This window comes from Monosiga brevicollis, genomic scaffold (genome assembly GCF_000002865.3).
Source record: "Monosiga brevicollis MX1 MONBRscaffold_3 genomic scaffold, whole genome shotgun sequence".
In the NCBI taxonomy this organism is placed as follows: Eukaryota; class Choanoflagellata; order Craspedida; family Salpingoecidae; genus Monosiga; species Monosiga brevicollis.
In genome coordinates this window covers 409172-423359 of record NW_001865040.1, presented here as the reverse complement: position 1 = coordinate 423359, position 14188 = coordinate 409172, and the positions used below count along the sequence as shown (strand labels likewise).

The window sequence follows — 14188 nt, the reverse complement described above, 5'->3', positions numbered from 1 at the left end:
GGGGGGGGGGGGGGAGAAAGATAGTCCAAACAGAAAGTGCCTTGATGTTGCAAGTCGAGCAAGTACATGTATCACCATCAGGCGGGCGCAAAAGCAAACCTGATCTGCCCAAATTACACACAAAAAAAAAAAAAAAAAAAAAAAAAAAAGAATCCAATAAAATCACCAAGTGGAGTTGTTAAAGTGTAACTTGTTTACACTCTCTAATTGCGCTCAAATTTTTATTTGATGAGATGTGAAATTTTTAGAGATTCAGTTTGAAAAGAAGTGCTGGTCGCTACAAGGGTCGCGGTGCTGCCCGCAGCCATCCTCTGATCTGCAGGGGGGCGGCGCGCCTTGCTGTTTAGGCAAAGGAGTGGTGATGAGCGCTGACCTTTCAGGGCGCCAACTTCGCAGCTTGCAGGGCGTGCCCGATTTGGACGCGTTAGTTGATAGCATTCCCACACGCGAGTTGCGACTCAGCAACAACCTGCTGGTGGACCTGTCTAGCCTTGAGCTCACGCTACAGCACGTGACGACTCTCGACCTGCGCCACAACCGTCTGCGCTCCTTGCAAGGCATTGCACACCTCCCAAACGTGGTCGACTTGAACCTTGCTCACAATCAGCTGCGATCTCTTGCTGGAGTGGAGCGCCTTCCCCGCTTGCGGCAGCTCAACGCCAGCTACAACGCTCTTCGCTCCCTGCATAGCCTCGCCAGTGCAGGCGCTGCTTGCCCGGAGCTGAGCTCTCTGTGCCTTCACAACAATCACATTCAACCCTTGGCCGACCTTGGCTGGCTGGCTGGTACGCAGTCCTTTGCGTTTTGCTGAAACACAGGCCGAGGCTGAGCGAATGTAACTCACGCCTTGTGCCTCTTTTGCTCCGGCTCAGGTTTGATCGCGCTTCGGAAACTGCGTCTTCGCGACCGCCCCGATCGTCAGCTGCAGCTGCAAACTCATGGCAACACCGTCTGTGATCAGCTCAACTACGCCAGTACCGTTCAAAGCTTGCTGCCACACCTGCAGTACTTGGATGGTGAACCTTTGCTCTCAAAACGGCAGCATCTGTCAGCCCACGCCCGTGTTGCCCACCCAGCACCCGCGACAATGCCACCGCACGAGCCTGATCGTGTACATACTTTGACAGCCTCTTCAGCCGATCCTCGTACTCGTGTGCACTCCCCATCATCCGAGTCCTGGCCACATTTACAAAACGTAGCCATGGCCTCTTCCGCATCGGCCTCGGCGGCATCGTCCCAGTCCTCCTCTCCGGACAGGGCCCCTGCCGCACCTCTAGATCATAGCCACGCCCGAGATGGGCAGCCCAATTTTCAGCGCGACCCGCTTGCAAAGGTAGACATTCAGGTTCCTCGCCCTTACGCTCATACCCCTCATCCCACCTCGTGACACTCTTGTTCATTTTCTGTCGTGTGTGGCAACTCTAGGCGAGACAAGCTTTACAGACACCCGCTGCCCACAGTCAAGCAGGTGCGTTTTGCCTGTGGGGGAATGCGTGCTAACTTTACGGCCACGTTGGATGCAGAACAGCCAGTAACGCGGTCAGGCGTTGCCTATCTCGCCCACGATAGGAGTTTTTCACCGCTTGGAGTCAGAGATTGATGCATTACTGGCCAGCGTGCGCCTGCGACCTGCGCCGCCAGTGGCCTCGGGCTTACCTCAGAACGCGCAAGCGTCAGCACCATCAGCTGCCCTGCCTCCTGACGTCCCTTCCCGCATTCCGGTGCGGGCTCCCACGTCTCGTGCGAGTGCATCTGCTGGCTGGGAGCCGTGGCCCAGCCTCGCAGAGGAGGGTGTAGACTCTGATGATACCACCTCAACCAATGGTTCCATGCATACAGCGGTCCCTTCCGAAGTGACGGGATCAATGCATTCATCTGTTTCTCCGAATCACAGCCCTGGTTTAGAGCGGGATGACGAAGGCAATGCCTCGGACGACCAAACAACCTCGCCACCAGTTCTGCTCTCCCGTTCGCCCACCCTGCTGCCCACACCCAACGCAGCAGCGCCGGTAACAAAGGGTGAGTTTTGGCGGTTACGAGCAGCACACGATTCGGTGGAGCAACTCCTGGGTAAAGAGTTGGCAGCGGAGCGACAACGACGTCATGATGCCGAGACGGCCATGCAAGACATCAAAGCTCAACTCCAGCACGAACAACACCGTAGCTCCAGCACGCACTCACGGTGAGATCCTGGGTGATTAGAGCTTGCTTAGAAAGTCATCTCTCAAGGTTTATTGCACAGGCTGGATTTGGCGGCACAAGTGACTGGACTTCACCTCTCACTTTGAATGGCTGTTTCCGTTTCAGGCATGCCCAGGCCGTGGCAACCATCAAGCGACTCGAGCAGAGTCTCACGGCCGCCAGTTTACGCATTGATGAGCTGACAGCGGCACGGTCTCAATTGCGCGATCAGTGCCATCGTGGCGAGGATCGCGTGGAGAAGTTGCTTTTGCAGTTGGAGAGCCAGCAACGCCAACAACGAGAGGAGGCTGCGGCACGGCACACAATGTCCGAGAAGCTCTTGGCTGTGAAAGAAGAAATGCAAGAGCTAAAGATGAGCCAGGTGGATCGCATAAAAGGCCTTGAAATCGAGTTGAGTGCTGCTGTTCAAGAAGCAGACCGCTGCAAACGCGCTGAGCGCGCTGCACGGCGTCAAGTGTCTCAGTTGCAAGAACTTCTTGCCGAAAAGGAAACCGCCAACCGGACCAACAAGGAGAATCTTGTGCGCTTGGACGGACCAGAGGTCGAGCTCAAGCTGCAGCGCATTGAGGCGGACGCGCGGGATCGTGAATTAGGACTTGAGCGACAATGGCGTGAACGCGTGGACTTTGAAAAGGAGTACGTTTTATTGCTTCAATGCTGTTGATTTTATTAAGCATTGGATGTTGCCCGAGGCATTTTCATTGGGGATTCACGGGTGGCCACGCAGGCGCTACCGGCAATTGGAACAGGAATTTCAAGCTGCTTTGCAATATGAGGGCAGCCGTCATCATGAGGTGGGGCGGGTCATGCCATGCTTGAGCTGGCTGCCTGAGTTGCATGTTGCAACTGATGCTAAACGTACACCTTCCTCTTCAACGTTTGGCACAGCTTGAAACGGCGTATCGCGACGAGATGCACAGAGCTCATCAACTGCAATCAGAGCTCAGCGTATATCAAGCCAAGGTGAGGGCCTGCTCTGTCCCTGTGTTGGTGCAGCTAACTGACGAGTGCAATTCCAACTGCAGCACTGCTCGTTGGCAACCAGCTAATGCTCTGTTCTGCTCTCGTCTTAGGTTGACGAGGCCGCAGATGTGACCATGCAGCTTACTCGTCTTGTGGAGGAACAGCGCGCAAAGCTGCACCAGCAGCAGCATGACCTTGATGAGGCCACGCAATCGTGCGTAGGCCCACAACCCGTGTTCGGTTGAGAGGCTCAGTGGCGAGACTCCGTATAACTAATATTTGGGGGACTCGCATTTCTGTTGTAGGCTCGGTCGCTGCACTCAGGAAATGCAACGCCACCGCGAAGTCGAAGCTGTAGCGGTCGGCAAAGCCGACGAGCTCGCTCGACAAGCTCGCCAGCTTCAGACCAAACTCACTGCGCAGGAGAGTATCATTCATGGCTTGCGCGAAGAGCGCAATCTATGGAGCAAGGAGTTGGCCGAGCAGGTAGATTATGATGACATTTGAGACTGCTGTGACGGCGTCGTTCTTGTGCTTGTTTGCTGCGCCAAGCCTTTGAGCACGGCTCAGACCAGGCTCATGTCCGTCTTTGTAGGGTGCATCCTTGTCTGCCAACCGCGGCAAGCTGGAAAGCCAGCTTCAAGCTGCTCTCGATGCTGCCGAAGCTATCAAGGCCGAGCGAGGACGTTTGGATGAGGCGCTACGCATCAAGGTGTGCTGCTACCTACTGTTACCAGTGTTTACGTGCAGACGGCGCCATACCAAATTGTGCTGACCGCACTTCTCACTTTGCTTTATGTTGAATGGGCATTTGATGGTGCTTAGACCAAGGTGGCGGAGGATCAGTCTGAGACCATCAAGAATCTTCGCGTGGCCGTCGCTGAGAAGGAGCGAGTAATTGATCGCTTGCGAGATGACCTCAAGGAACAAGAAGCAGAGTGGAAAGATCGCTTGAGCAAGGAACGCGACATGTATGAAACCATCAATGGTGAATTGCAGGTGCGTCGCGCGCTCGCCTCTGCCTTCCTCGAGACGTTCGGCACCTTTAACTTGTGTCCGGTGTCGTGGCTGAACAGACGGCGCAAGCGAAGAAAAGCGACCTCAAAGCTGCCTTTAGCGACCTCAAGAAGGAATATGACTTGGCGTTGCTTGACAATGAGCGACTTCGGTTCGTGTCCTCTTCATGCCAGCAGCGTGTCTTGCCGACCAACTGTCTTGACCACCTTCTCACCCTCACTCGTCGCAGAAATCTATGGCAGGACACCAGCACTCAACTCGAGACCTTGGAACATCGAGTTGGCAGCATGCACCAGGTTGGTTCAAAACTTATTTTTTTTCTAGTTATCCCAAGTGCGTCTGCATTAGTATTTACAATCGACCGTTTTACTTCGTGACTGGACAGGAGCACGAGACGCAGTTGGCCAATCTCAACAACGACATTACGGAGCTGCAACGTGTCCTTGACGCTGAGCGGACAGAGCATGCCGAGGTCAAAACCAGTTTGATGGATCAACTTCGACAGAGTCGATTGAAACAGGAGCAACTCAACGCAGCGCTGCAAGATGCTGGCACCGAACTGCAAGAGGCAGAACGCAGCTTGACGTCTCTGCAGCAAGAGCTGACAGCACTTCAGGCGGAGCGGGATCGCGCTCAGCGCAACGCCGACCTGAAACTTGCGCGCATGAAACAGCTGATGGCTGAGTTGGCCAATGAGGGCTGACGAGTTGTTGCACAACAAGGATGTCATCATGAAGCATCTGGTGCAGATCCACGGGGCAGGAGGTGATGCAACTGGGCCATGGTGATGAGCATGGTCTCCTGCCGAAACAGGCAGATGAAAATGCAAATGTTAGTCATGATATTCTTGCACGATTTTGAATCATGGGTTACAGCCAAGCTGAGCTTGAATTGAGGGCAGATGATGGCCTCTTGAATGCCTGCCTCTTCATACCTCAGTGCGCAGCGATCGAGAACCATGGCCCGACAGCGGGTTGAGGTAGGCGTCAAACAGCTCGGTGGGGTCTCGGGCTTCGAGCTCAGAGTCAGCCGCTACAATGGCCTCCAAGCTTACCGTTCCGCCAAACACGACAAGCAGATGACTATTTCAAGGGATGGGATCAGAATCAGAGCCATCAATGCTCATGCATGGGATGCATGGGCGGAGGTGGATAGCTACGGCCACAAAAATGTGATGGTATAGAGCGGTTGAACGTGGCATACTTGTAAGCGGCGTGTTTGTGCAGATGAAGCTTGTTGAGAGGCGACCCCTTGTCAGAGATGCCAATTGTCAGGTCATAGCCTCCAGGATAGGGGCTCTGCTTGAACACTTGCTCAATGTCTTCGGCTAAGCGGACCTGCCAAGTCATGGTGCCAGAGACGCGAGTGCTGTGCGAATGAGGGCCTTGGGTGAAAGGATGAGACGGACCAAACGGCAAAAGGGGCTATGGCAGGTACCTGGTAGCCCCAGTAGAGATCCATGGCTTGGCGAGGCTCGGTTGGTGCCACAGCCTCGCCTCGATACAGCGTTTTGAGCTTTTGTTTGTGCAATTGCGCCTCATTCAGCTTGATAGTCACGCGCATCTGTGCCAAAAGAAAGTTGTAAGAGCCCAGCAACGAAGAAGGCACAGCCGTCATCTCTCTCGTGGGATACATGGCTTGGTCTGCAGCTTTGGTAACTATCAGACAACAAACCTTCGGGGGAAGCACTTTGCTGATGATGGCCGCTTTACGCAAACCAACTTCGACCAGAGTGCCGGTGCCTAAGAACGTCATCAGGGCCAGTGAATGATAAATTTTCTATGCACACACGCACACGTCCTTGGCAGACATGGCAGCGACGACTGGACCTTTGCGTGGCCGCTCCTCGAGGGTGACGCCTTCGCGAAAGACGCTGATGTCAGAACTTCGCTGCAGACGATCGCATGGCCACAGCGGGCAATGAGTATAGCAAGGTCGTGGGGCCATTAAGGTTCATCTGAATGAGCATTGCCAGCAGAATTGGTACCGTATGGTGGGGTGCATCCAAAGGTGGCAGCAAACCAGCAAACTTGAGATCTCTATCCAGAGGAGAAACCAATGAAGGAGAGGGCGTACAGAAAAGCAGTAGGCCATGCCAGCGCTCCAGGGTGGAGAATCCACTGCGACCTGCCAACACCACCAAAACACCACTAGACCAGGGCCGGATTCGGCGTGATTGCATAGACCCACCGATGAATAGGAAAGAGATGTTTGCGAAGATATTGTGGGCAGTCGAGATATTCAAGGACTCGCGCCATAAACAATTCAGGTTCTTTCATAGTCTTGGAGCTGTGGTGGCGTGCGCGTTGGTCTGGCTTGTCCGATGCTGGTGTTGATTGGCCCTGCTGCAAAGGAACACCTGAGAGCAAGGCGCAGAAAAAACGTGCCAGTGAATTAAAGAGGCATGCAAGCAGTGAGCGTTCCCTTGGAGCATGGCGGCACGGCGCGGGACTGACCCTGTGTGGTGCCTCGTGCCAAGCCGGGCTGCGTGCACTTATCCTTGAAGATGACAATCTCATCGGCTCGGAAGATCACCGCCGCACGAGCAATCTGGCCAACCAGGTAAGCACGTAGCTCTGCTGATTGTGCATTTGCCACAAGCGAGCCAGGAATGGCCAGGGATACGGTGGCATTGGGTGCTGGCTGCGGACCTGCAGGATGAGCCAAACAGGAGACCACGAAGGCAGACGACACGTCAGCAACCTGGGTACGGGGGCTGTCATTGATGTTCAAGACAAGAAAACCTACTTCCAGGAGAGTTTGATGCGGCCTTCGATGGCTCGGGATCAACACCGTCGGTATCAGCGGCTACTCCACTCTGGGGTTTAAGCTGTCCTTCCTTGGTTGATGACGATGGGCTCTGAAGCCAGGCGGGCACGAAACCGGAGCGCTTGGTGGGCAAACCTAGCTTATCTTCGTGTTGACTCGTAGGGGTCTGGTAGTGGGTTTCACCATCGTCGTCGCTACCAGACAATGCCTCAGTATGGCCACCATCAGCGGTGTCAGTGATGTTCTCGTTGATGTTGTCGCTGCCGTCGTCGTTGTCGCTGTCATCGTCGTGGTCATCGTCCATGTTCATCGCTTCGGCGTCGTCGTCCTCGCTGCCGTCGGATGAAACAGATGCCTGGTCGCTGATGGGTTTGCTATGTTTATCCGCTTCGACTTCGCTAGCCTCACTTTCGACGTCAGAATCCGATGAATCGGATTCGGAAGCCCCGGCCTCGGTGGCAAGCACACTGAAGGATGGCAGCCGAGGTACGCTCGAGGATGGCACCTCATCTGTGGTTGTCGATGGCCCTGCTGCCGGCTCCTCCTCATCACTGCTCTCTACTAGCAAGGGGTCCTGCTTGGCGGGTGTAGCCTCCTTCTGCTTGGGGGCTCCGCCACTTTGGGGCTTGGCAGCAGCATCCTTCCGTTTGGGTCGTTTGGGCGCTACGGTACCGTCACTTTGGCGGCGATCGCGGGCTGGCGGAGCAAGGCCAGCCGCTCGCGCAGCCTCACGCTCCGCATTGGCCAAAGCCACGGCAGCCGCCCGCTTCTTGCCCTTGGCGCGAGCCTTCTTGGACTTGACCATTGTGCAGCGTCGTGTCAAGCCAAAGATCAAAATAGTCAAAGAGATCCACGTGTGTGTGTGTGTGTGTGTGTGTGTGTGTGTGTGTGTGTGTGTGTGTGTGTGTGTGTGTGTGTGTGTGTGTTCTTTTTGTTGTTCTTTGTGTTGAACATGAGAATCGGATAATTTGTTTGTGGGTAAGATTTGTCTCGCTCAGAACATGTTCGGCGGTCGAGATGCACCACAAGAATTGATTTGGAGATGCCTCAAGAAGAAGCAGGCTTGACATATCATCTATTGAAGACCCAGCTATTCTATGAAATTGGGTCGGTAGCGGCGGGTGGCAGGAGGTTGCCAAGCTTAATCTTGCAGCATGGCCACGGCTGAGAGCCCCTGTGTAAAAATGGCTGCTTGCTTGAGTGGATCACTCTTCTTTGCAACTCGCTGGACCATTTCAGACAAGGCCTCCACAATTTGGGCCTCTTGGGCCAGCGGTGCACCGTCGGCTCGGGCATCGGTGATGATGGGCGCGAGCAATAACGCAAGTTTGCCGGCCTCTTCCTCCTCCGTAACCAGATGAAGGTTGCGAGAGACGCGAGGCAACCAGTCATCAAGGGGCTTGAAGAGCTTGCCATAGGCCGCGTACAGCATAACAGTGTTGCCACACAGGCTGTTCATGGGTGAGCTTTCGTCATCGGGTCTCACCTCGAGTTCCAAGATGGGAAGTGCAAGCTGCAGAATGGCCTCGACCGAGTCACGGAAGTCGGGGTTCGTCACCACTTGTGTGGCGGCATAGGTACTAGCAATGCGCAGATTGATGTCGCCATTCATGCCTTCCACAAGATGCGCTTGGCGCTGCTTCAACAAATCCCGACAAATGGGCGCAGCCCGCTCGTAATGCGTCGCCAAGTCCGCCAAGAAACACAAGTAAACATGTTCGCACAGGGGAGAATTCTCGTCCTTGTAGGGTCAAGAGCGAGAAACACAAACGTCAGAGTCGAGCGACAGCGCTGCAGCAGAGATAAAGTGGAGCAACAAGCATCACCTTCCCAGCGCCAGACCTGACTGGCTTGATCGGCAACTTGAATGCCGACTCTACCACTTGACTTACCCAATAGCTGACGATTTGTCCTACACAGGCTTGGATGTAGTCATTTCCAGGAGCAGCGATCCATAGATGGACGACCGCCTCTTCGCACGAAATGAGTGTGTTGGCAAGGACGCTCATAACGTCGGCGTCAGGCATGCTGGTATCGTCATCCTCGTCCTCATTATCACTTCCTTCCTCATTCTCGTCTTCATCCTCATCCTCCCATTCGTCGTCGTCATCCTCCTCCTCCTCCTCGTTGTCGTCGTTGTCGTCCATGTTGTTACCACCCGCTTGGTTATTCTTGCGACCCATGTTGCGGGCGATGCGTTGAAGGCCGGTCTGGATATTCTATAGAAGGGTACCCGTCGGGTTCATGAGTGTTGCTTGCAGGGTATGGACTTGGGCCAAGCAGCAGTCACGAGTTGCTCATTCATAGCGGGTTTAGAGGAGATGCGAGACACATCGCAAAGCAATCGAACAAGCAGGCAAATCCCACGGGTACGACGCTCACTTCAAAAATTGCGCCCATGAGAGGTCCCAACACTTGACAGGTTTTCTCCAACACGTCGTGGTTTTCGGCGGCATACTTTGCCAGGTTCAGGAAAAGCTGCCCAAAGGCTTGCAACCACTCCTCACCAAACTCTGCCTCGTCGTCTCCAAGGATGCTGATCAGCGTATTCCCACAAACTTCAAGCCCCAAGCTTTGACCGAGATGAGCTTCACCATGAAGGTTGGCTTCTTGGCAGCACCGGTTTAAAACTTGTACCGTCTCTTCATTGATGCGTACATTTAGGTTTGAAATGGCCTCCACGATGAGTCGGGATATATCTTCCAAAAGCACGCTTGGCACACGAGGGAGCTCCTCCAGCACAGCGTGAATGATTCGAGCACCCGCTTTGACAACATCCGAGCCAGAGTAATCAATCACTTGATTGATCGACCCCATGACCAAAAGCTCACAATATGGCAACGCCTCATACGTAAGGACCTGGTCCGCACCGATTTGAAAGAGGTGATGTGCTGGGCATGCCAGGGCTTGAAGGCCTGCCCGGAGCAGGTCCTCGGCAAAATCGTTGGTAAGTTCGCCATGGTGACGAAGCATGCTTTGCACGTCTGCGCGTGAGGCAAAGCCAAACCAACCATGCAATGAGAATGGAGTCCTAGAAAGGAAGCAAGGACAAGAAGGACACCAAGAAGGACAACCACAATGGTCCGGCCGTCCAATTGAGCAAGTCACACGAACTGTTTGAGAACTCCTCAGCAGCCACGGCTATTTCGTGAGAGCACTCCTGATCCAGAGGAAGCGTGTTCCAGGCCCTGATAATAATGGTCAAGAGCTGGCGCCCAGCATCCAGACATTGTTCCCCTGGGTTCATCGCAAAGGTGGCCAAGCATTCTGCGGCCTTGGAGAAAAAGCGCGAGGTGGGCTCGAGATCTGGCTGGCGCAAAATTGCCAGCAATAATGGCTGTAAGGCTGCCAGATAGCGTACGCTCTCCTCATCCAGGAAATAGGCGCTAATTCCCGCCGAGACGGAATGATGCCGTGAGGTTACGCGGGACAAAGGGTGCGAGTAAGTCATTCAAAAACTAGCTGAGACCAGCATACCTGGCAGCCATGGCGGACAAAGCAGCCATTTGCATGTGCAAGGAAGGCAATGTGGGCAAGGAGGGCACCAGTGTCTGAATGATGCGATGTGCTAGTTCCTTGCACTTGGCTGAGGCTGCTTCCTGCAGAACCGCAAAAGAAGCAGGAGAAATGAACAAGATGCGATGAGGATCCCTCAATCACCAAAACAATAAGCAAGAGCGAAGAAAGCAGAGGAAAAGATGTGTACCTCGACCAGATTAGTGCTACTGGTCATGATATTGACGGCACAGGACAAGGCATGTGATCGCACGCGCAGAGAGGAATCGGCTTCAAAAGCTTGAACGCAGGCTTCCAAAAACGAATTGCTGTGTACTTGGAAAAGCCGAGTGTCTACAGCATCGGAGGAGATTTGACCCAGCGCTTGAAAGGCACCGTGGCGCACACGAGGATGGGGGTCCCGAGCACGCGCGAGCAAGAGTTCTGCCATGGTGTCAGCAAATTCGTTCAGGACGACATGGGCATGCTCTGCAAAGATGGAGAGGACGATGAGAGCGGTGCGCCGCTCCATCCAGTCTGGAGAGGTCAAGGCTTGGCTGAGGATTTGAAAGATGGGCTCCATGAAATGGTCAGCAAAGAGGGAAAGAAACGAGTCCAAGCTCCCCTCAGCCATGACGCCGGGCGTAACGTCGTCCTCATCACGTGAAGTCATGGGCTCCTCTTCCTCCCAAGCTTCCAAATCACCCTGGGAGGCTTCACTGTGGGTCGGATCCATCTTGATGCAGGTCCAAATGGTGCGAATGCAATTGATGGCCAACGGCTGATGCTCCAGCAGCCAGGATGGAATGCTTGCCAAGAAGCTGTCGATAATCGTCACAGCCTGGGCTCGAATGTCATCAGGTAGCTCCACATTTTCGGCAATGGTAAAGGTTATAGGCAGCATAATGGCACCATACTTCCGGCCAAGCGATGACTGATCCACGACCAACTACAAAATGGTACAAGCCCAAGCCCAGGGAAGAAAGGGAGCGGCAGGGGAAGTGCAATGCATGAAAGCCAGCAGCCTTGGTCTTCACCTCCTTGCTAGCCAAGCATATGGTACACGGCCTGCTAGGCGTTCGTACCTGCCCCAAAGCCGAGATGGCGCTGGCTGCCAGTTGAATGATTCCTTGGTAGAGCATGGCGGGTTCTTGTTCAGCAACGGCCTCTGGGGTCATCTTGTTGAGGTCTGTCAAGACGGGTAGCATTTTCTACGAGGCATGCCAAACCGTCGAGGGTTGGGAAAGAAAAATACAATACAACACACCACAGTACAGCAAAAGAGAGCAGAAAAACAAAAGCACCGATGAGCTGCTCGTCCCAAAATGAGATGTGTGTGTGTGTGCGCGTGCTTGCGCACCTACCGCCTTGAGAAGTCGGGTAAAGCTGGCGGGTGGCTTCTGCTCGTAATGCGAGCCCAGTTCGAGCAGAGCCCGAAAGGCTCGCAGCATGATGGGCGAACAATCATTTTCAAGCAGCGGAGCAACGACTTCGCGGATCATGCCGGAGAGGTAGGCATCGTCCACGTCAGTGATCAATAAGTACATGTTGCTGCACATTAAAAGTTCAGCTCCTACAAAGAGATCCTCCGTATGCTGCTGACGTGCGAGCTGGCGGAGGTGCGACTGCATGCTGGTGGCAATCGGTTCACTAAGAATGGCACATCGTCCCATTACTTGACATGCGATCAAGCGGGTGGGGAGGCTATTGGGTTCTTCTCGAGGTAGGTTGAGACCGCGCTCAATGATCGGCAGCGCCATGGCCATGTACGGCCGGAAGGCATCAAGATCATGCAGCTTTGTGGAAACAAAAACGCGCAGTAAGAGCGCCAAGGCAATGACCAGACGAGACTCGGCCAAGGCGAGCAAGTCTTGCAAAAATTTGGCAATGTCGTTGTTTAGCATGGCAAGCAAAGCTGCATCAGTGGCATGAATTTGCGCAATGTTGCGGTGCTCAGCATAATCATCCTCATTGTTCATGAGGGTCTGAAGTTCATCAGCATCCATTTCAGCCAAAGGTGTGACCGGCTCGTAGGGTTGTCGAGGATCCACCCCGCACATTAAAAGCGCGTTCCAGGCGTCCGCCGCTTGGTCCAGCGTTTCGATCGCCCCATCCATGCTTGCGGTGCGAACCCCGTCCTCCCAGCACTAATAATGAGGAATCCGGGTGTGAAGACATGATGGGCCTCTCTTCACAGCCAATACCACAGGTGACCGCTCATCCAACAAGCCAGTGTCGAATCAATCACCAACACCCGCATTGGCACGCAAGGGATCAGCAGACCAGGGGCAAAACGTGCAGCAGGACTACTAACCTTGAATGAATCCCGATCTCGATCGTCAATCATGCACTGACAACAACTTGTAAAGTTGCCCCCACGCCCCTAACTGCACATCTCATTGGTGTTCTATTTGTTGTTTTTCAGTGTTGTCGTTGGTTGTGGTTTTTTAATGGTGTTTGTTCCTTTTGTTTCCCTGTTGTTACATGTGGTAGTTGTGCCTTGCTCTTTATCTCTCTCTCTTTCATCTCTCTTCTCTCTTCTCTCTCTCTCTCTCTCTCTCTCTCTCTCTCTCTCTCTCTCTCTTCTCTCTTCTCTCTTTTTTTTCCTCTCTCTTCTCTGCTCATTGTCAAATGGCAGTGGGCGGAGATCATCATCACATGTGTGGGTAGGGAGGACGGTACTGTTTGTTTGCTTCGGCGGCTTCGTCGTGCCGTATAACAGGGCCCGCTAAGATGGCCAGCCGGACGTCGCCACGGCGTAGCAAGACGGCAAGCGGTTCTGGCACACCGAGCCAACGCAGCAGCCGAGCTGGCACCCCAAAGGCCTCGCCTTCCTCAACTCCAGGGCCCAAAAAAAAGGGCAATGCCCAGAGTCGTATCGTGGCAGACTTCAACGCTGGCAAAGCAGCCCTTCGGGCAGAGGAGCATGTTCAGGCCTTGGAGCATTTTGATGCCTGTCTTAACGCCATTGCCGCCACACCGGCGCCGAGTGATGCTCTTCTTCGGGCGCAGAAAGAAGCCCTCCTTCAAGCCTTGCGCTGTCATGCTGAACTAGGTCAGGCCGTGGACGGCCTTGATCGCGGTGCCCTGGCGATTGCCCTTTATTTGCCTGCCAACACCTATCCTGACCGTGTTCGTGCGCCCCACACTTTGGCTATGTTGGGCGACCTTGTCGACGACGTGACCACACACGTGGCAGACCTGGCCGACAGCGAGGGCACCAATGCGCTCACCAACGTGTTGAATTTTGCTGCCGCACAAGCAGTGCGGCTTTTGCCACACTGCTCCACCTCCACGAGCTGCTGGCAAGCGCTTGCTCTGATGCTGGTGGCAGGCGAAGAGCTCACGACTTGCGCTCAACGCGTAGCACCTGCATTATTGACCAGCGTGCAGGATGCTCCAGAGCCTTGGAGTTGCGCTTTATTGATGGACTTGGTTGCAACTGTACCGCTGGTGCTGCCCACAGAGCCGCCGCATGCACTTGTCGCAGCATCGTGGTCAGCTATGCTGGTGCTACAACTCATTCTCAGCCACGACGAAACTCGTGTCCGACGCTGGCAGCAAGGCTGCTCAAATCATACGTGCCAGCAAGGCTCCGTGCATGAGTTGGTGCGGGCATGGCTGGCCATGGATCACGATGGAGTAGAGCTTGGGTTGTATGCGTTGCGAGGCCACGTGTCGCCAAAATTGCTATCCCGACTCGTGGCATCTGCCTCGCGTCGGCGCTTGGGGGTCTAGAAGA

At 54.4% G+C, this 14188-nt stretch overlaps 4 protein-coding genes across 4 annotated transcripts; 2 read left to right on the top strand and 2 right to left on the bottom strand.

The window, feature by feature from the left end:
• Window positions 1-361: 361 nt before the first annotated feature.
• MONBRDRAFT_22748 (uncharacterized protein) lies at window positions 362-4885 on the top strand (the record flags this gene model as incomplete). Its single annotated transcript, XM_001743242.1, has 16 exons — window positions 362-785; window positions 873-979; window positions 1278-1333; window positions 1426-1539; window positions 1662-1721; window positions 1895-2182; window positions 2308-2838; window positions 2930-2996; window positions 3091-3165; window positions 3276-3379; window positions 3471-3651; window positions 3761-3877; window positions 3991-4164; window positions 4242-4333; window positions 4425-4478; window positions 4507-4885. 16 exons carry the CDS (start codon window positions 362-364, stop codon window positions 4883-4885), a joined length of 2823 nt encoding a protein of 940 aa, XP_001743294.1.
• A 225-nt stretch (window positions 4886-5110) lies between these two features.
• On the bottom strand, window positions 5111-6810 carry MONBRDRAFT_14566 (uncharacterized protein; the record flags this gene model as incomplete). The annotated part of the gene is made up of 8 exons (XM_001742921.1): window positions 5111-5264; window positions 5386-5519; window positions 5620-5745; window positions 5857-5924; window positions 6012-6072; window positions 6170-6221; window positions 6373-6471; window positions 6635-6810. Coding segments are annotated over 8 exons (870 nt in total), but the record flags the coding sequence as incomplete, so codon positions are not given.
• Window positions 6811-7971: 1161 nt separating this feature from the next.
• MONBRDRAFT_35808 (uncharacterized protein) lies at window positions 7972-12563 on the bottom strand (the record flags this gene model as incomplete). The annotated part of the gene is made up of 7 exons (XM_001742920.1): window positions 7972-8692; window positions 8844-9170; window positions 9334-9982; window positions 10429-10550; window positions 10658-11395; window positions 11532-11657; window positions 11811-12563. 7 exons carry the CDS (start codon window positions 12561-12563, stop codon window positions 8093-8095), a joined length of 3315 nt encoding a protein of 1104 aa, XP_001742972.1. The 3' UTR covers window positions 7972-8092.
• A 616-nt stretch (window positions 12564-13179) lies between these two features.
• MONBRDRAFT_5612 (uncharacterized protein) lies at window positions 13180-14184 on the top strand (the record flags this gene model as incomplete). Its single annotated transcript, XM_001743241.1, has 1 exon — window positions 13180-14184. One exon carries the CDS (start codon window positions 13180-13182, stop codon window positions 14182-14184), a length of 1005 nt encoding a protein of 334 aa, XP_001743293.1.
• Between the last annotated feature and the right edge of the window lie 4 nt (window positions 14185-14188).